The sequence below is a fragment of the Mastigoproctus giganteus genome, chromosome 3 (assembly GCF_048544385.1).
Source record: "Mastigoproctus giganteus isolate SK-2022 chromosome 3, ASM4854438v1, whole genome shotgun sequence".
In the NCBI taxonomy this organism is placed as follows: Eukaryota; Metazoa; Arthropoda; class Arachnida; order Uropygi; family Thelyphonidae; genus Mastigoproctus; species Mastigoproctus giganteus.
In genome coordinates, this window is record NC_143577.1 from 9451277 (window position 1) to 9474517 (window position 23241).

The 23241-nt window shown below is 36.6% G+C and overlaps 1 protein-coding gene across 3 annotated transcripts in view; it reads left to right on the top strand.

The window, feature by feature from the left end:
- LOC150087653 (uncharacterized) overlaps positions 1–23241 on the top strand; it is a 354571-nt gene that overhangs the window by 273105 nt on the left and 58225 nt on the right. For all 3 annotated transcript variants that reach the window (XR_016546750.1, XM_090369903.1, XM_090369902.1), the window contains exons 19-20: positions 10828–10965; positions 17603–17669. Coding sequence is in view for 2 of the 3 variants with exons in the window: in XM_090369903.1 (XP_090226029.1) it covers positions 10828–10965; positions 17603–17669 (205 nt within the window). In the remaining variant the exon portion in view is untranslated. The remainder of the gene's footprint in view (positions 1–10827; positions 10966–17602; positions 17670–23241) is intronic.

The window sequence follows — 23241 nt, forward strand, 5'->3', positions numbered from 1 at the left end:
AGGATCATCTAGACAAGACTGCAGCAATAATTCAAGCACAGCATGGGTTTGTTAAGGGAAAGTCTTGTCTGACAAATTTGATTGGTTATTATGATGTGGTCACAAAGGAACTGGATGCAAAAAATAATTTTGATATCATATATTTGGATTTCAGGAAAGCTTTTGACACTGTTGCGCATGGAAGACTACTGTACAAATTGGAGCAGAATGGTATTAAGGGTAAGTTGCTACAATGGATAAAAGGATGGTTAAGTGGGAGAAGACAGAGGGTGGTAATCAATGGGTGCTGCTCTTCGTGGACTAATGTTATTAGTGGAGTCCCACAGGGTTCGGTGTTGGGTCCACTGTTGTTTTGTGTATTTATCAATGATATTGATGAAGGTATATCAGGCTTAATGTCGAAGTTTGCAGATGACACAAAGGTTGGCAGGGTTGTTAATGACAGTAATGGCAGTGTGCTACTGCAACAGGATCTAGATAATTTGGGCAGATGGGCTAAGAAGTGGGAACTGAAGTTCAACCTTGACAAATGCAAAGTACTGCATATGGGTAGAAGTAACCCCAGAGAAACGTACCAACTGTGTGGTACTACACTTAAGGTGGTAGAAAATGAAAAAGACCTGGGAGTAATTGTGCAGTCAGATATGAAGTTTTCTGAGCAGTGCAGACAGGCTGCTAGGGCGGGTCATGGGGTTTTGTCAATGATATATAGGAATTTTGCTAGCAGGGAAAAGGAGGTGATTGTCCCTCTGTATAAGGCAATGGTCAGGCCACGCCTTGAATACTGCGTACAGGTCTGGAGGCCTCATTTTAGGAAGGATGTAGATTTGCTTGAGCGTGTACAGAGAAGAGCAACACGATTGGTGAGGGGAATGAAGGGATTCTCTTACCAAGAGAGGCTTAAGTTCTGCAAATTGCAGTGGCTGGAGACTAGGCACCTGCGCGGTGATCTGATTGAGGTCTATAAGGCCTTGAATGGGTTGAGCACGCTGAATTCTGATGGGATCCTTCCACTTGTTCAGATTACCAACCTACGGGGACATAAGTTCAAATTAAGAAAGGACAGATGTAGAATAGATGTGCGGAAATTTGCCTTTAGCCAGCGGGTGGTTAATTGCTGGAACAAACTTCCATCTGTCGTTGTAGAAGTTGATAGGTTAAATAAATTTAAGGAGGAACTGGACAGGCATTTGGAGGGAATGGTGTGATTTTTTTTTTTTTTTTTTTTGGCTGATGCTGCATAAGCTCCTACACTTGCTTTCTTGCATCATGTGCCACTACTACTACTACTACTACTACGCTCTTTGAGTAGACCGAGGTTCAAGCCCCATTCGATCTGCCAACCCGCACTGGACCAGCGTGGTAGATTATGGTCCATCTCCCTCAGCATGAATTGTTGAGGAGGCTTCCACCCTGCAGTGGGTTGATAATGGCTGCACTTTACTTTTTTTTTACCATCGCGAAAAAGGGGTAGAAATGTGAAATTCCTAGCTGATGCACTTTCTTTGAACACCAGTGTATAGTTTTTGACCTTGCACATGGGAATATACCCAGGGTTACTAACAGTCCCACCACCAAGCAATAACCTAAAAGGAATAATCGAGAGCAGTAATAATGAAGAATGAGATGCTTCAATAGTAACAGATGCAGCATAAGGGTCTGTACCATAAAGAAACCCATCGGTAATAGGACGTAGATCTTATGCAACAAGAGTAATTCATGAGCATTATGGGTTTCTTCGTGAATGATATTGCCATTGCTGGCAACAGCAATTCAGCCCAATGCATTATTTTCTTAAATTAGTTGTTTTGATATTTCCAGAAATATTTTTTTTTTTTTTTTTTTGGCTGATGCTGCATAAGCTTGCTTTCTTGCATCAAATGCCTCTACTAATGCTAATGCTAATGCTATACTGATAATCATGCCTTACCTACTCGTCTGCACACGAATTTTTTTAAATAGTGACTCCTGCACAAGGTATTCTTATTAGCATTAGTAAAGGCATATGATGCAAGAAAGCAAGCTTATATAGCATCAGTCAAAAAAAAAAAAACCTTCCCATTTCACCCATTCATGGTGGAGTACGGAAAAACAATCTTTGTAATGTGCACCCTGCCTAATTTTTCATAAAATTCTGAAAATTATTTCTCTCTAGTAATAAGATAATTACCAGTATTAAGATAATTCTGATACATCATCCTTATTTCTGAATAAGGATGATGCATCAGAACAAATTGGAGGAATTCGGAACTTAGAATACCATTATGCAAGAACGTCGCACAAAGAAAACTACATTTGGAAATCGGCTAATAGGACACTACCATCTGAAAGTTCAATTGAGGATTTCTTCTTGACAGAATTCACTACGGAAACTGATAACTCAGAAACGTATTCAGCACGTCTTGGATGTCATCTATTTTTTCTGAGCGGGATTTGGAGTCTGTTGGTTACAGACATAATGATCATGCAAAAGATAGAGAGCTTTTTGCAAACGATATCACAAATATTTACAGAAAAAGAGGTAGCCTCTCTTCAGCCCGATTGCCTTGGAACCCTCGATGGCATAAAGATAGCATGCAGCAGTTGTACAGAAAAAAAGCTAAAAACCATTTGTAAAATTAAAAACTCACTTTTTTGTGCTCTATTTTAGTTTTATGTATTGCATCTTCTTTTTCTTCCTCATCTTCATCAGAAGATAGCACAAAAATACAATTTGATCAAAGAAGAGTACCGTATTAAAACTACGAACCTCGGGCCATACTAGAGAAATCTGCTCATAAATTGTACTAGAACCGTGCCATAAGAACGGTCGAGACGATCCCGCACAACAGACAAGACATAATCCTCATTGACAAGAAGGAAATGGTACCTGCCTGATCGACATAGGGGTGGCTAGCACCAGCAACTTCCAGAAAAACCTATGAGGAAAAGATCGGGACATACACAGACCTAAGATAGGAAGTCAAATAAATGTCCCATTTCCAATGCCACATTTCTTTGTGTTAATTGCCGCGTCAGCCACGGAGCTGGAGGAGAGTATGAAATCGACTAGGATAATGATGGCAAGAGCCGCCAGCACCACCCGAAGTCGGCTATCAAAATCACACCTGGTGGAAAAGGCCCGGGTTCGAATCCCGTCGATGACATGAGGAACTGTTATGGGCTTTTTTCACTCCTTGGTTGAGTTTCAGGCATAGATGGAAATCCCCCCCCCCCAGAAATGTGTTTTTCGTCCAGCAAAGCAGGCAAATCGACTAGAGAACACGCGATTTATAGGTACAATACATATGGGTAGTTGAATTAACATGACCCTAATATAATAGTTTAAAAAGTACATGTCGAGGGGAATAAAAATCCCATAAGGAGAAAAAATCATAATACATGTAGTCCTTTTCTCTTTCTTGGTGATTCCCTTCTACTTCTCTCCTCTCTCTCTCGGGGTAATTCAAAATTTTTATTTTTTTTCTTTCTGGTGCAGTATAAGCCTCAGGCTTCCTTGCATCATATGGCTACTAATAATAATAATATATTAAAAAATCGAATCGCTGGGATCAAAAGAAAAGGCTTCATGCTGCAGTCACAAAGATTAGTATGTATTAATCTGTAGTTCATGCAAACGCATATTTTTCAATGAAAAGTTATCATCAAACTCTGTACCTTTATTTGTTTCTACACTGAATGCTGTGACTGAAAGTGCATTGGCGCCATCTATTGCCAACAGATCAAACTTTTTCTGGTAAACACAAATAATTTGTCTAAGTATCAAATATACTGTAAAGCAGAGATTCCCAAACTTTTATACCCCGAACCCCTTAATATTTTTCATAAATTTAGCCCCCCACCCAAGTTCTAGAACAAGTGCAAATAAACAGATCTAACCTAAAATTTAGCTATGAATATACATACTTTAATAAATTAATATATATTGAAATTAAATATATATATAATTTCAATACCCACAGGGGCTCGCATCTGGTGAGTATGGGCTTGGCAAGCCTAGGGTCCTGAGCTGGATAGCATCATTCGCTTTCTTGGTGATTCCTTTCTACTTCTGGCTCTCTCAGGGTAACTTGGGAATTTTTTTTTTTTTTTTTGGCCGGTGCAGCATAAGCCTCAGGCTTCCTTGCACCATATGGCTAATAATAATAATAATATTATTATTATTAATTCAGTATACACGTATTTAATCCCAAAGAAATAAAATATGAATAATAGAAATAAATAAAAAAAACTTTTGTACCTAGATTAATGGAATGGTTTTCCCATATTTTGTTATAAAAAGTGCTTCGTGAAAACAACCAGTGCCCCACCGAAAAACTGTGTGCTGATGGGGGGGAAGCACACCACACCTTTAGAGAATCTCTGCTGTAGAGTAATCCCTCCATATTCGTGTGGTGAGGGTATACTTTTTTTTAAAATCACCGTGTATATGACCAAAGCCTTAGGGAAAAATGGTGCTTGAGTGAACCTTTTCTTAGTGAAAAGGTTCTGAATGAAATCACAGGTGACATTCATGATTAATATTAGCATTAGCATTAGGCCTAAACTCTAGAAGGAAGGGGATGAATCAGATTGGTCCACTTGATATTGATGGGTCAACTGTTGATGATCCTTCTCAGGTAGCTAACAAACTAAATGAATATTTTGCATCGACATTCACATATGAGGAGTTATTTAGCGAGGGGAAAGCCAGAGGTGTATTCAACTCTAGCAGTAAGCTAGAGTAATCTGTTAATGTAATCTGTAAATATGTAATCTGTTAATTAATAATTAATTCATTAATATTAATTATGAAATAATATATACCATAATTAATATGTATGAAATTAATAATTTATATATTATTTATGTAACATAATATGTAATCAGTGGCTGGTTCAAAAGGGACATTCAGGGCAAGGCATTCTTCCACATAGATCTGAAGAAGCTGGAACAAATATTGTGTGCTTCATGATATTAAGTTGTATGATAATTATTTTTGTTCTATATACAGTAAACCCTCGCTAATGCAGAGTAATTGGGGGAGAGATCATCCAGATTAAGCAATAATCCAGATTAGTGAAGCAAAAGATAGCCCTAAAAGACAAAAAAACTTAGAAAACTAATAAATGGAAAATTAATGATGATGAAAATAAATTTAAAAAATATCACTGTAGAGCCTTTATTTAAAAACTATAAAAAGACAATACATTTATCCATCGATAGATGGATAAATATAATGTCTTTTTTCTTTTAATACATTTATCAGATGGCATTGGCATTGCACGCCAATGTCACTTGATCATTGCTGGGTATACCACTTAAATACAGCTTCTTCCAGCAACACTTCCTTTGGTTTTTTTTAATGCCTGTCTATTTGATACACTGATTTTATCACTCCCCACATCAAATTTTAAAGGAAATGTATTTATAGATTCTTTTTGTTTTTTAATATCTAACACAGCCTGTTGGCCAATACTAAATTCTTCAGCAATTTTTTTTTTTTTTTTTTTTTCAGGAACACCATTTTCAAGTTGTTCTATCATTTTGAGCTTGTTAATGATAGTTAAAGTAAAGTGTTTTCTTTTTATTTCACTTTTTAATTCCTTAGAACCCATAATTATATAAAATATGTTAACTTATGTACATATGTATAAAGAAGTATGCAAATGAAGAGATATAAGCAATAACATCTGTTCAGCTCAAAGTCAACAACGATACTGAACAACATGCAAGACAGTGTGATGTACGTTCCATCCCTCTCTGCACAGTTAATCAGCACACAGTGAGAACAGTGCATAGCTACCCTTTTTCGGGCCTGGAGGCAAAGTACATATTCGGGCCCCCTACTTAATTAATGAAAATTCCAAAAACAGGAGACAGCCAAAGATGCCGGGCCCTTAAAGGGCCCAGGCCCAGAGGCAATCGCCTTGCCTGCCTACATGGTAGCTACGCCACTGAGTGAGAGTTACTCATCTACCTTCCTAAATCCTACATATCTTTTAAAGTTCTCAACTGTGAAGAGAATTTTTCATATTTTGATCCAGATTATCCGATATCTGGATTAATTGCAACCAGATTAGCGAGGGTTTACTGTATATTATATAAAATCTAGTTAAAATTTGAGTTTAAATTTTAATTACTGTCAATCACATTTATCAATACATATCATCATTTTATTTTGCCTGCCCCTTGCCCAGGAAAACAGTAGGATCTGCCCTGTATATTATACCTACAGGGCCGATCCATACTGGATAATAATCATGCTTATTATAACAAAAAACTATAAACATGAATTTTTTTTATATGAAGAATAAATTGCAAAAAACATTTAACTCATCAATGATCACAATACTGAAAAGATAATGAAAGGAGTTGTGATATAAGAGGGTGGATTACAGAGAGAGAGAGAGGCAGAACCTCCTGAAGGTCTTTCCAGAAAGGTGATGTACAAAAGTGTCTGCAGTTGTGAAGTTCTAAAAAAAAACCTTTATCGATTGCTCTGTCTTTCTTTTGTAGGTCTCCTTGTAGGGGCTATAAGAGCATTCAATGCTCCTTTAAATTTTAGCATCAAAGAGTCCATTTCAAACACCTCATCAGCCAGAGCCTTGGACACATCCAAGATCTTTGCCAGTGCCTTAAGTAACAACTAAGGCTTTTGAATCACAGTATTCTCTTCTTTGCTTTCTTCCCCAGAAGAAAACTCACAGTCTTCTGCAGCTCTTCTACTGATAAGATATTTTTCAGGTCTTTCACAGTATCAGGCAACAGCTTCTTCCAGTATGGTACCCAAAAAAATTGCCCACAAGGAATGTTCATTTGTCCCCTAGTGTATATTGCTGTTCAGGGGAGTGAAGTTTGTAGTTTTTATATTTGTATTTGTAACTTTACATGAACAAATAAATGCCTAATGGACAAAATGGCCAGTGGAAAAATGGCCCAGAGAGAGAGAGAGGGTAACCAGGGATAGGGAGATATATTCCCCATATGTGTGTTTAAAAATTGTGTGTGTGTGTGTGTGTGTGTTGAAGGATAGGTTACAGAGTTCAGGAACCTGGGTTCAAGACTCTAAATTTAGCCTATTGGTGGAACTGAGACAGACCCCTTTTTGGGATTTGGCACCCTTTTCAATTAGGAGCCTGGGTGCATTGTACCTACTGCATCTCCCCAAGGATTGGCCCATGTGTGCATGTTACATATTTTTGAAATGAATTTATTTGCTTGCATACTCCAGTGCACAGTTTCTTTACTCATGTAATTAAATTTTTATTATATATTCATATTTGTATTCAAATTGAAGCAAAACCATAAAGAGACACCTTCCCATAAATAGGTGCATGACAGAATTGTATTCAATAAACTTACATTATAACTGTTGATTGCATTTTATAAAACTAAATTTTTTTTTCATGCTATATTTCTCCTGACTGTTTTATACTTTTATTTGACTTTGTTGTGCTCGTTTGTTTCATTGCCGGACCAAGGTATTTTCAGCTCTGGGCAGAAAGATTTTTCAGCATCCCCTTTACTAAGGCTATATATATATATTTTTTTTTCATGATTTGTAAAATTTGATGTCCCTTAAAGAATGGCTCCCTGGGCAAGGGTCCTGCTAGCCCATGTCTTAATCTGCTGGTTTGCTTGGTTTGTTATTGTCTCAGGTGACTTATGTAGCTTAGCCATTTGAAATAATAACTTTAGATTATTGTACAGCCTTGAACACATCAACATTCTCAAAATGTGAATGTTCTGTGGTAGAACATTTTCTTCTACAATTTTCTCTTCAATTCTTGGTCACTTCATTTTCACTCCTGTTCTCTTGGGTAATAATCAGAGGTATTCTCTGATTATTACCCAAGTCTCTGGTTGTTTATAAGGAATCAAACAGCTAAACTGGCAAATCACATTTATGTAGAGCTTGTGTGTGTTATGAAATTTTATAGGAGTCCAGAATATATTCTACTTTTGTGATATCAACATTATGTAGATCTTTACTGTAACTTTTACAGTTGTATTTAGTACGATACTTTGAATCCTGACAGAATAATTTTAGTGGATCAATATGTAGCTTGTTATACAGTTTTAGTGGGTCAGTATGTAGCTTGTTATGTAATTTTAGTGGATCAATATATAGCTTGAAACAAAGAATTGATAAATGTCCATACTATGGTTCAAAATAAATGTGGTTCAAATAATAAATGTCCATACATTGGACAAATATTTGGGTTGTGTTTTAGGATTCAAAATAAGAAAAAATAGCTCTGTAAACATGTGCCTAATTCTGAATGGTTACAAAAATGCTAAAAATATAATTAAAATAATAAAAAATAAGAATAACTAGAACTATACCTCATATTAATAAACATTTTACTGTTATATATGCATCTACTTATTCTTTGTGTTACCATTCTCTGTGAATGGTTCCATTTCCATATTTTTAAATCTACTTTTCATCTACTCACTTTTTAGTAAAGCGGTGTCCATAGTTCTGTAATACTTGAGAATGGAATGTTTGTTTATATAATATTTTCAGCTCAAAATCCCTATATTTTGCTACATCCACTTTTATAATTAATTAAAAGTGGATGAAGCACCTCCTGAAATTTGGCTGTGGTTCCTAGAGCATCCCCTTTTATATACATATGCAGTATATATATATATATATATTTTTTTTTTTTTTTTTAATTATTTTTTTTTTTTCATTCACATGGGCATTTTTTGCCTCTATATCCTTATTATCATTGAAATTTTTTTCTAGATTCTTCAGTAACTATTCCAAGTCAGTGGTTTGATTTCATCCAGAGATTCCTTTATATTTGTCTCACAGTCAGCAATTCCTACTTTTTACAGTGGTCACTTACTGGCATGGAACAATTCTCTTCATCTGTAGAGATCTTATAAATGGTGTAGTCTGATTTAATTGTTATGATGACACCCTGATCCAAGGTCTCATCACAACATTTAATAACCCATCCACAGGCCTGAAAAGGATTGCTCTTCCAATAATTGAACAGGGTTACTTAGACCTCGCATGCTTACATTTAAATAATCAACAAAAAATAATTTAAAATTTTTCCCTTTTTTTTTTTCAATGCCACCTTTGTTTTCAATCTTAGCATTAGCATTAGTAGAGGCATTTGATGCAAGAAAGCAAGCTTATGCAGCATCAGCCAAAAAAAAAAATAAATAAATAAATAAAAAAATAACCACTTCCACTTCACCCCTCTGTTCGTTCGAAATACCTGTCCAGCTGAGCCTTAAACTTCTTTAGGCTATCAACTTCCACGACAAGGGATGGAAGTCTATTCCACCAACCAACCACCCTGGCTAAAGGCAAATTTCCTCACGTCTATCCTACATCCGTCTTTTCTCAATTTGAATTTATGCCCTCTCAGGTGATTATTCTGGGCAAGAGGAAAAATCCCATCAGCATTGAGCATGCTCAAACCATTCAAAGCTTTATACATCTGATAGAGGTATCAGATCACCTCACCGGTGCCTAGTCTCCAGACACTGTAATTTGCAAAACTTAAGCCTTTCTTCGTAAGAGCATCCCTTTGTTCCATTCACTAATCTTGTTGCCCTTCTCTGTACTCGTTCCAGCATCTCTATATCCTTCTTAAAATGAGGCCTCCAGACCTGTATACAGTACTCTAGGTGTGGTCTGACCACTGCCTTATACAATGGAATAATCACCTCCTTATCCCTGCTAGAAAAATTTCTATATATCATCGACAATACACCATGAGCTACTCTTGCAACCCGTCTGCACTGCTCAGAAAACTTCATATCTGCCTGCACAACCACCCCCAGGTCCCTTTCATTCTCTACCACTGTCAGTGTAGTATCACAGAGTTGATACGTTGCTCTGGGGTTGCTGTTTCCCATATGTAGTACTTTACATTTGTCATCTTTTCTGAACACAGTTGTGAAAATTCCTTTTTGTATGTTAAAAGCATATATTTTTAATTAATCTTAGAAATTAAAACTCTCTTTAGACCTGTTGTTAAGCAAACTGCAAAATTTAAAAACTGCATGCTTTGATAGACACTTCCAGTTGGACAGCAGCCTGTCACTAACAGGAGTGCCCTGCTGCATGAAATGTGAAGTGCATGCATCAGCAATTTGATTTCAGATCATGCTTCAATATCATGAAGCTAGAGAGCATTACCAATTGAAGGAATGCTCATGACAGTGAACATAACTTGCTATCAAAAAATTGAAAGTGACACATGCCAAATCAGCATATGTATATAATTAAGTTTAACTTGATTGATTCCTAATTATGCAATAATCACAGAGATTTCTGTAATTTTCAGTAAATCAAAGAAAACATTTTTAAAAAACAGCTAATAGGATTTTCAACTATTTGGATGAAATAGATGAGGGCATGAATTGCTGAAATATTGTTTGGAGTTGAATCAACACCACATGACTAACACAGGGTTAAGTGTCTCATCAGGGTCTCATCTACACCTCTACAGCACAGACAAGTACATATGTATAGGTATGCTGGAAATGTAACATAGGCTTTCAGAGAAACTATTTGCAAATTATTGAAGCCATTGGTTTTAATAATTTGCAAATGTTGGGAATATTAAATAGGTATACTGTACAAAGATATATAACCTGCAAGCAGTCAAAACTGTCTGTACAAAAACATAAACCATGAACATTAAATTCATGAATATCAAGAGTTTATATTATATATCATAATTATTTTCCTTTCCAGTGCACCTTTGGCTATGTTTTATAAACATAATATTATGATACATAACTTGTTGATCTGGTTTTCAAAAAATTTTTTAGTCTCAAGTTCTAATGCTATTTGTTTTACATCTGTTTTAGGTAGCATTTGAAGGTTTGTCACCATTTCCAAGCAGGCAAGAAATAGCATCTAAGCAGGCATACTATTGTAAAACTCTAAAAGAGCATTCAAAGAGGATGAGATTAGAGAAAGAAGCTTTAAGATATAGAGAAAAAATGGTAATAACCTAATTTTTTATGTCCAAAAATAAAATAGTTTTATTCTGACTCCAGGCAGTGCTGTATCATCAGAGCTGTAACCTGTTATTCCTACCCCACATCCTTCTCTCTATTAATAATTAGAAAATACAAATTAATATATATAAATTATAAATAATGAAATTCTGCAAAATGTGTGCACACCCATTTTTTTCAGTATTTCAAAGTTAAAAAAGCAACATATATATATATATAATTAATAACAAGAGATTTTAGTGAATAGTAACAGCTTAAAAAAGAATGATATATCAAAATATTGGGATGGTTTATGGACAAGGGGCACTGTTAGTTAGCAGAAATACCCATTGACCATAATGTAATGTAGATTATAGTATAACTGGAGAAATGCTGACCAAGTCAGATGTAATAACAATGGGAAAAATTAAAAAGGTACCTGTAAAATAAAGATAAAATAAAATAAAATTATATTAAAACTACTTAATGCTATAGATCCTGTGATTTTAACTTCTTCATCAAGGGTCAGCAGCCAAAACTAAAGGAAATACAGCAAGAAGTAAGGCCTCTGTTTCTGATATGAAATATACATAGCAAGAGTAAAAATGAGAGCTGATGTATATTATATCATGGCTATGAATAAGCATCTCTTTTCCTGCTGGGCTCTCATGAGTTTAGAGTCTTTGGATTGCTATTGCTTACATGAATAGAATGATATGCCACTGCTACGGGATTATGATATATAGAAGTTTTCAACCTGAACCAAGAAAACAAAACAGCAAAGATAATTAAATGATTCCATTATAGAAGTGCCTGCCACTTAAGTAGGATTAAAAACATCTGAATGTAGTAGTAGTAGTGGCAAATGATTCAAGAAAGCAAGCTTATATAGCATCAGCCAAAAAAAAAAAAAAAAAAAACACACACACACACTTCATCTATCCTTACTGGCCAAGAATTTGTCTAGTTCTTTCTTGAATTTATTCAAACCATCTACTTCCACAACAACAGATGGAAGCCTATTTCAACAATTAACCACTCACTGGCTGATGGCAAACTTTCATACATCTATCCTGCAACCATCCTTCCTCAACTTGAATTTCTGCCACTTCATGAGTGTGATCTCAGCAAGAGACCACACTCATGAAATGTGTGTGTGTGTGTGTGTGGTCTCAGCAAGAGGAAGAATGCCATTCACATTCAGTTTACTATTCAAGGCCTTAAACACCTCAAACAGATTACCCTGCAGGTGCCCGATCTCCAAAAGCTGCAATTTTCAGAACTGAGGCCTTTCTAGGTAAGAGCATCTTTCACCAATCTGGTTGCCCTTCTCTTCATCTGTTTCAGCAGATCTACATCCTTCCTAAACTAAGGCTTCTAGGCCTGTATACAATACTCTAGATGTGGCCTAACCATGGCCTTGTACAAAGGGATAATTACCTCCTTATCCCTACTATCAAAGTTTCTGTGTATCATTGACAAAAGCCAATCAGCTGTCCTGGCAGCATGTCTGCACTGCTCAGAGAATTTCATATCTGACTGCACAATTAGCTCCAGGACTTTTTTTCCTTTTCTACTGACTTGGGTGTAGTTCCATACAGTTGATAAGTAGCTCTGAGATTACTACTACCTATATGCAGTACCTTGCATTTGTCAATGTTAAACTTTAACTGCCATTTCTCAGCCCATCAACCTAATTTTTCTAAATCTTGTTGCATTAGCATACTGTCATTAATGTTTAACCACCCTACCAACCTTTGTATCATCTGCAAACCTTTGACATTAAGCCTGATATACCTTCATCAGTATCATTAATAAATATTGAAAACAACAATGTGCCCAGCACTGAACCCTGGGGAACTCCACTGATAAAATTATCCCATGAAGAGCAGTGCTCATTGATAGCCATGCTTTGTCTTCTTCCACTTAACCAATCCTTTATCCCTAGTGATAACTTGTCCTTAATGCCACATTGCTCCATTTTATACAGCAGTCCTTGATGTGCAATATTATCAAAAGCCTTCCTGAAATCCATGTATATGATATCAAAATTATTTTTTGCATCCAGTTCTTTGGTCACTGCATCATAGCAATCTATCAGAATAGTTAGACAAGACTGTCCCTTAACAAATCCATGTTATGACTGCAGTATAATTGCATTCTTGTCTGGAAGTCCTGCATTACTTTCTTAACCAGTGACTCCATTATTTTCCCTGGAACAGATGTTAAGCTGACAGGTCTGTTATTACTCATATAACCTTTTGATCCCCCCTTTAGGAATTGTGGATACATTTGCACCTCTCCAGTCCATAAGGACCTTCCCTGAATCTAAGGATGCTCTCATAATTATGGCTAAGGATTTGTTCACCTCCTTTGCTGCCTCCCTCAATATGATTGGATAGATTCCATCCACCCTAGGTGCCTTTTTTATGTTCAGCATCAAAAATTTCTCTCTTCCACTTTCCTTTCAGTTAGAAAGTCATTTCGCTCCCCATTTGGAGTTTGATAAACTTCTTACATCTCCTCCTGTAAAGAATTCCTTGTGTCTGAATCTAAATGCAAAATATCTATTCAATTTTTCAGCAATATGAGCAGGGTCATCGACAGTTAACCAATAGACATCAGTGGCCCAATGTGATTCAATTCCTTCCTTCTACTATTACTATAAGCATAGAAGTTTTTGCTGCCTTTCTTGGCATTCTTCTTCAGAGACTTCTCATTATCTGCCTTAACTTGCCTAACCTCCTTTGTGACTGGATTACAGACTAATTTATATCTACCATAGGCTTCTTTTTATGCATCCCATGCACTTTTCTTCTCTGCCCTGCATCTCAGTAGTTCATCTAACATCCATTTAGATCTAAGCATTGAACAGTATTTCTTCATTGGTATGAAAAGCCTAGTAGCTTCTTTGAATACTGCCTTGAATACTTCCCATTTAGAATTTGCTGTTAGTAACGTCATCAGTTGTTCCCACTGCACAATATTTAAAAACTGTCTGAGAGCCCTGTAGTCACCCTTACAAAAGAAAAAGCCTTTCCCTTTACCCCTGACAGTAGTTATGTCTAATTAAATTCCACATTAGTACACTGTGATTGCTGCCACCAATAAAGAGTATTGCTTCCTCTTGTTGCCTCTCTAACATACTGCTATAGAAAACAGTCATCCAAGAAATCTACAAATGCCTTGCTAATGTGTGAGTGTCCAATCCACAAATTCCAGTCAACATCTAGAAAGTTAAAATCCACCATTATGAGCCGTTCTGATTTACTGGCTTACTCTATTTCTCTGTATAGCTGTTTCAAATAGACTTAAATGGTACAAGTCTATAAAATTTAGTAGTGAAGCTGCTCCGATATTTGACAATATGCATGATTTGAAGTAGCACGTGCCACCTGAAATAGACATGTGACCAGTGGTGTAGCCGGGGTAGGGTCAGCAGGTACATTGTACCACCCTGATGCCAAAATCTGGTATTGTGGCACTTTTTAGCATTAGGCAATTGGCACCTTTATTTTGTAAATGTACCTGCTGACAAAAAATGCTGGTTACGCATGTGACATTACTGTGGGAGGCCTGAAACTAGCAAAAAAATAGAAGATGGATGGCACTCAGAGTGTGCATACTCTGAGTCCCATCATTCCATCATTCCAACTGTCTATGTTAGAATGTGCATGATTAAACAAGTTTACTGAAGCATTATTTGTTGTATCCATTAATGTACATTCAGTGGTATATAAGGTGGAAAGCTAGAAACAACCATATCTATGTAACATCTCTCATGGGTGACAAAATGAATAGTATCAATGGGAACTTTTATGTACTGGGGCATTCAGCAAAATTAATACAGGATATTTTTGTGTAGTGGAGATGGGTGGCATCTTCTTATTTGCAACCAGATGCATAAAAGTCTTGGCATGGTCCTCTATGTATTCTTTAACCTTCAGTGGGTGCATCAAAAAAATCACAGCTTCAGACACATTTGAGTACAGAATTCACCAATTAGGATTTTTTTAAATGAACAGAAAGAAATAGTTGAAAATGGGGAACTTTAAAAATTTATTTGTAATCTAACACTATATTGGTTAATAATTTCAAAAACATTTACCAAAAACATTTACCAACAATTTAACAAAAACATTTACTAACAACAGTCTTGTTATCCAAAAAAAATTATTTCCTTGAATCAGGGAAATCAGAGTAATTATACTTCAAAATATTCTTCCATGTTTCTTCTTTTTCTGTTAACTTCAAACAGAACAATTTTCCTAAGTTGTTATCCCACCTCAAAAGAAAAAAAATTAACATGAAAACTGGGCCTTAGCTCAATTAGCAAGAAATGAGCCATATTAGCATCATGGGGAGCCACATGTCATCCCCATTTATCCTATTCTGCAACCAAAATTACTGCACTTTTGGAGATTTAAAATAAGAAAAAATATTATATAAACACAAGGGCAAGAATTGTTTTTGTGTCATATCTGATAGTTCCCCAAGCCATTATACCAGGAGTTTGCAATTTGTGTTTCTCCTTTATATAGTCTAGTCTCTCTCTCTCTCTCTCTCTCTCTTGCTGACATTTTCTTGCTGTCATGTGTCTATCAGTCACCCCAAGTAGTTATACTGAAGCTACTCTCAATCACTAAACACTGCTGAACACCATTCCAGCCTCCACTCATCTCATGCTCAACACCACTGAAGACATTCATAATAATGAGTAGAAGTGAGAGGTAAACAGTTCAGTAGGTCTCAAGATTGCAACCTTGCTCCCAGCAAATGATTGTATACTATATGAAGTGTCATGTGGGACACTCCTAATTTCAGCAGAAGTGTTTGCTGAAGCTATCCATCAGATACACAAGTCCTGCTTCTGTCGGTGCTTCTGGAAGGTCCTGTAGTCTTTGAAAATGTGTGCCTTCCTCTTCCCATTGTGCCCAAAAGCAATGAACTGTAGACACCTCTCACCCATGTCATTCAACTGTATTGCAGAATGACATTCCTATTGTTGTGTGATATTGCTGAATAAACTGTAGATACCTCTTGCCCAAGTCATTCAGAAGTATTGCACATTGACATTCTCCTTCTATTAGGCTGATAATTATCTGTCCTCTATCAACATCCATCAATGGACAGAAGGAGTAGTTTGTCTTCTTTTTGGCATTATTCTAGGAATACAATAAATTGTAATCAAAAATTTTTGAAAAATTTATAATTTTTTATTATAAAATATCAGTGTAAATACACCATAGATAGCTCATAAAAGAAAAACTACAATCATAGTGTAAAGGCACTGATTTAATTGTATCTCATATTGTGACTACCTTCACAACGAGTTAACATGTATTACACTACCTCGAGTAAGTAACACTTCACTAATACAGAAGACTATTGTTACTTATTCTCAGTGGGCACCACCACCCAGACGGCACCATTTCAATTGAAACGGTGCTGTTTCAATTAAAACAACACTTTCAATAATACCTGAATAAATTTCCTCAGTGGGCACCACCACCACCTGTCTGTGTGGTGGTGCCCACCAAGAATAAGTAACAATAGTCTTCTGTTAGTGAAGCGTTACTTATTCAAGGTAGTGCAATTCATAGTAACTCGTTTCGAAGGTAGTCACAATATGAGATACATAAATCGATGTGTTTACACTATGATTGTAGTTTTTCTTTTATTAGCTATCTATGATGTATTTACAAGAATATTTTATAGTATATTTTAAGCTCATATTGTATTATTCCTTGTGCATTTATATTTTAATAATTTTTTTTGTAAGAAAATAGCAACTTCAACTCTAGAATTTCTTCACAAACAACATTGTATCTCTTTTAATACCTGAATCAAATTTCCTGAAAATTTAATCATTTATTCCAGTAATCCCTCATAATATTATTAACAACTTTGGAAAGAATGGATATTGGGTATTTAGTTAAGGAGTAACTGAATGCCCAGTTAACCCACTGGCAGGGTGGTAAAACTGGTAGATTTCTGCTATTTTTACTTTATTCAATAGAGATTTTTCAAATTTTAATAGAAAATATATGATGGAAATTTTTCTTGAAAGGTACATACTATGATTGGATGTACAGAATAGTTTAAAGTAAAAAAAAAAAAAAAAAAAAGGAAATGGAGTCAAAATATGATATTTGGGGGTAAAAATGGTCCCCAAATATCATTCTTAACTTATCTGATCATCACAGATAAGTTATCAGGATTAAAACAAGTCATTCAACCCCTCCCTCCAGAAAATTATAACTGATCATCTTTGAGCAGATTACTTTTAAGTTCATATACACTGATGCACAAAAAAATATGGCTTTTGATGAAAGTTTGAAACACACCTACAAGACATTTGATTTTTGATTTTGCCCATCTATAGAAAAAGCTCTGTGCCATTCTCAATTTTGGAATAAGGTAGTAAGCATTTTAATAAAGAATTATGTAGACATAACACTATCTTAATGTAATTTGAGATTAATTTTTTTCAATTAATAATAGCAATATTTACATTGAAAAAAAAAAAGCATAAAACATAGCTTAATTGAACTGTATAGGATTAGGCAGAATAATCATAGTTGTATGTAAAAAAAAGATGGTAGCTAACACTCTTTCTCTTGCTTTCTATCTTTCTCTATAGTTCTCAGAGTCAGAAACATATGATGCTAATCAGCTTGTAATTGAATGTGCTGCTGTCTATGATAAAGGTAGGTGCAAACAGTTTCAAATGTGTACCGCAAAAGGTTTCTAGCATGATAATTTTGAATAGGAATGAATTAGCATTAGCATTAGTAGAGGAACTGAGTTAGGAATAACTCAGTTGAATTTGGATCAGACTTCTGTACACTGTCTGATACTTTTGACTGTTACATACTCTAAGTAAAATTAATGTAAACAAAGGTGGGGGGCAGGTTCAGAATAATTCATTGGTCAGTTGGTAAAGATGCATTTCTTTTGCACCTTAAATGTTATATATTTTAACTTAAAATATGAATAACATTATACATCAATATTGGCATAACATGCTCATGTAATACCTGACCCAATGAGATCCTTCCCAGTGCCCGTCACCACCAAATACGGAGGATGCGGAAAGGTCAGGGAATGACCACCGCATATCCCGGAGCAATATGGCCTTAGTTGCTAATGCTCCTAAAAACCAAATAACAAACAAACAAACAAACCTTCCCAGCAGAATGCGCTGGTCCCACAGGAGTTTGCTATTATTGATGACTGTTGTCAGAGAAACGAGCATTATATTTTGTAAAAAGGATAGATGGAATAAAACCAAGGTGCATCTGCCAGGGAAAAAATGATGACATAGAGCAGCTGTTATCTTTTAAGGGTGCAAAAGGTGATATTATTGTACACATTTATACTAAAGATATTAAAAATAGCAGAACTGAGGATTTGCTTAACAAGTACTGGCAAAGTTGAGAAAACTTGTGAGTTAGGATTAAATTTGAAAAGTGTCTGCAGCTCTGCCTAGACATGATAGGAGAGATGCATGATGAAAGCTTTGGGAATCAGTTTGGCCTCGGAGAGACTGTGCAAGGCTCATGAAGTAGAATTTTTCTCAGCATGGTCTGTGATTGTTAATAGGAGAGTTAACATTGTATTAAGACTGTTTTTACAGGATGGGATACACTTAAATAAAAGGAGTGCAAGAAGGAGTGCAATGAGGCTAAATGTCAGTACAGTACCTGGGCAGATGGAATCTATCCAATTATATTAAGAGAAGCAGCAAAACAGTAATATGGAAGCTGATATGTAAGCAAACCTTTAGCCATAATTATGAGCTCACCCTTGGATTCAGGGGAAGTCTCTGTGGATTGGAGATGTGCAAACATATTCTCAATTCACAAAGGGTGATGATTATAGATCTGTAAGTGAATTTTGTTCCAGGGAAAATAATAGAGTCACTGGAGTTAAAGAAGTAATGCAAGACCATCTGGGCAGGAATGCAGTTATACTGCAGTCACAGCATGGATTTGCTGTGGGGTGATCTTGTCTGACTGGATCTGTATGGATACTGTGTTGCAGAAAAATAATTTTGATATCACATAGATTTCAGGAGAGAGAGAGAGAGATTATCAATGCACTGCTTTTTGCTGGGGGTGTTGTTGTTTAAAATATTAATTAATCATGTTGATGAAGACATATCAGACTAAATGTCTAAGCTTGCACATAACCTGGTGGTATTATGCTGCAACAAGATCTAGAAAAATTAGGCAGATGGGCTAAGTCACAACTGATGTTTAACATTGACAAATGCAAGACATTGCATATGGGTAGCCAGAATAATATACCAAATGTAGTACCACACTCAAGGTAGTAGAGAACAAAAAAGACTGGTAATGTGCAGTCAAACATTAAGTTCACTGAGCAGTGCAGGTGGGCTGCTAGAACAGCTGTGGGGTTTTTATCAATGATTCTGCTTAGGAGATGGTTATGACACTTTTTGAGTACAGGAAGCCTTATTTCAGGAAAGATATGGATCTGTTGGAAAGGGTGCAGCAAAGAGCAATGAAATTAGTGAGGGGAACAAAAGGGTAGTCTTACCAAGAAAGGCTTCACTTCTCCAAATTGTATCATCTGGATACTAGGCACCTGTGATTGAGGTGCTTTGAATGGATTTATCATGCTCAATTCTGTTGACATTATTTCTCTTTCTCAGACTGTACTCGAGGGTACACAACTGATGTTTAACATTGACAAATGCAAGACATTGCATATGGGTAGCCAGAATAATATACCAAATGTAGTACCACACTCAAGGTAGTAGAGAACAAAAAAGACTGGTAATGTGCAGTCAAACATTAAGTTCACTGAGCAGTGCAGGTGGGCTGCTAGAACAGCTGTGGGGTTTTTATCAATGATTCTGCTTAGGAGATGGTTATGACACTTTTTGAGTACAGGAAGCCTTATTTCAGGAAAGATATGGATCTGTTGGAAAGGGTGCAGCAAAGAGCAATGAAATTAGTGAGGGGAACAAAAGGGTAGTCTTACCAAGAAAGGCTTCACTTCTCCAAATTGTATCATCTGGATACTAGGCACCTGTGATTGAGGTGCTTTGAATGGATTTATCATGCTCAATTCTGTTGACATTATTTCTCTTTCTCAGACTGTACTCGAGGGTGGCATAAATTCAAATTCAGGAATGATAGTTGCAGGATAGATGTGGAAATTTGGCTTCAGCCAGTGGGTGGTTGACTGTTGGAACAAGCTCCCATCTGTTAAAGTGGAAGCGATGATGTTACCAACAGCAAATTCAAAATGGGAAGCATTCAAAGAAGTTATCTTGGAAGCTACTAGGCTCTACATACCAACTAAGAAATATTGTTCAAGGTTTAGGCCTAAATGGATGTCAGATGAACTACTGAGACATGTGGCAGAGAAGAAAAATGCATGGGATACATACAAATTAATGGGTGAAGTGGAAGCCTATGATAGATATAAGCTGGTCTGTAACCAAGTCACAAAGGAGAGTAGACAGGCAAAGGCAGATTACGAGAAATCCTTGGCAGAGGATGCAAAGAAAAACAACAAAGAGTTCTTTACCTATGTAAACTCTAGAAGGAAAGGGATGAATCAGATTAGTCCACTGGATATTGATGGTTCAACTGTTGATGATCCTGCTCAGGTAGCTAACAAACTAAATGAATATTTTGCATCGACATTCACACATGAGGAGTTATTCAGTAAGGGGAATGCTAGTGGTGAGTTAAACTCTGACAGTGAGCTGGATGATTTTATAATAACTGAGAGGAAAGTGGAGGAGAAATTGTTGAAGATAATCATAAAAAAGGCACCCATGGTGGACGGGATCTATCCAGTTATATTAAAGGAGGCAGCAAAGGAAGTAAGCAAACCCTTAGCCATAATTATGAGAGCTTCTTTGGAATCAGGGGAGGTACCCATGGACTGGAGATGTGCAAATGTGACCCCAATTGACAAAGGAGGATCAAAGGGCAACACAAGTAATTATAGACCTGTTAGTTTAACTTCTGTTCCAGGAAAATTAATGGAGGCACTGGTTAAAGAAGCACTGCAGGATCATTTAGACAAGACTTCAGTTATAGCTAAACAAAAGCATGGTTTTGTTAAGGGAAAGTCTTGCCTGACCAATTTGACTGGATACTATGATGTGGTCACAAAGGAACTGGATGCAGGGAATAACTTTGATATCATATATTTGACCTTAGAAAGGCTTTTGATACTATTGCACATGGAAGACTGCTGCACAAATTGGAGCAGTGTGGCATTGGAGGCAAATTGCTGCTATGGATAAAGGGATGGTTGAGTGGGAGAAGACTCACATCTGGTGAGTATGGGCTTGGCACACCCAGGGTCGTGAGCTGGATATCATCATCATTCTTCTCTCTCTCTCTCTCAGGAGGTGCCTCCATAGCCAGGTGGGAAGGAGCAGCAGTGCATAGCACACGCTTCTTGATTAGACCGGGGTTCGAGCCCGTCACCACCAAATACGGAAGATGCGGAAGGTCAGAGAATGACCACCGCATATCCCAGAGCAATATGGCCTTAGTTGCTAATGCTCCTAAAAAAACCAAATAACAAAATCTCTCTCAGGGTAATTTAGATATTTTTTTTTTAGCTGGTGCAGCATAAGCCTTAGGCTTCCTTGCACCACATAGCTAATATTAATAATAATAATAATAATAAGACAGAGAGTGGTAATCAATGGACACTGCTCATCATGGACTAATGTTAATCCCTCAGGGTTCAGTATTGGGTCCATTGTTGTTTTCTGTATTTATAAATGATATTGATGATGGTATATCAAGCTTAATGTCCAAGTTTGCAGATGATACGAAGGTTGGCAGGGTTGTTAAGGAGACTAATGACAGTATGCTGCTGCAACAGGATCTAAAAAAGTTGAGCAGATGGGCTGAGAGGTGGCAAATGAAGTTTAACATTGACAAATGTAAAGTACTACATATGGGAAGCAGCAACCCCAGAGTGTTGTTGTTTGTTGGGTTTATTGGTGCAACGGTTACTAAGGCCATAATGCACCTCCCCAGAGTGACGTGTCAACTCGGTGGTACTACACTGACAGTGGTAGAGAACGAAAAGGACCTGGGGGTTACTGTGCAGGCAGATATGAAGTTTTCTGCAGTGCATATGGTCTGCTCATGGTGTCTTGTCAATGATATACAGGAATTTTTCTAGCAGGGATAAGGAGGTGATTATCCCTTTATATAAGGCAATGGTCAGGCCACACCTTGAGTACTGTATACAGGTCTGGACGCCTCATTTTAAGAAGGATGTACAGCTGTTGGAACGAGTACAGAGAAGGGCAACAAGATTAGTGAATGGAACAAAGAGTTGATCTTATGGAGAAAGGCTTAAATTTTGCAAATTACAGTGTCTGGAGACTAGGCACCTGTGAGGTGATCTGATTGAGGTGTATAAAGCCTTGAGCATGCTCAGTGCTGATGGAATTCTTCTCTTGCTCAGAATAATCATTTGAGAGGGCATAAATTCAAATTGAGGAAAGACAGATGTAGGATAGATGTGCGGAAGTTTGTCTTTAGCCAGCAGGTGGTTGGTTGGTGGAACAGACTTTCATCCTTTGTTGTGGAAGTTAATAGCCTAAATAAATTTAAGGCTGAGCTGGACAGGTACTTGGAACGAATGCAGGGGTGAAATGGGAGCGTGTTTTTTTTTTTTTTTTTGGCTGATGCTGCATAAGCTTGCTTTCTTGCATCATATGCCTCTACTAATGCTAATGCAAATTTGAATAAATTTGAGGAAGAACTAGACAAATTATTGGAGAGGATGGATGGGCGATGTAGGAAAGTGTTGTTTTTTTTTTTTTTTGGCTGATGTTGCAAAAGAAAATAACCCAGAATCTGCTTTACCTAAAGAGAGTAGATTTTACTCCATGAATTATTCTGAGCCTTTCAGGGTGCACAAGACGTAAATCAGCCCATGAATTCACACACATCCAGACAAATGGGCAGTAGAGATATAAGAAAAAAAAAACTTCTGTGCTATTAAAATGATAATTTGAATTTCAATTTTGCAACATTGTACAACAAAAAATATTTGATATGGATCCAAAATCAAGCCTCTTTGAGCTACTTTAAGTCTCACACTAGAAATCTGTATGTGCTCTCTTGATGCTTTTATAGCTTTGCGTATTGCTAGCAGTGCTACTTTGCTAGCACTGTTGGGATATTCAAGTGCTTTTTTTTAGAGTATAATGTAATATCTTAATTCAGTTTAGAGGGTAATTCAGTTCAGTAATTTTATTGC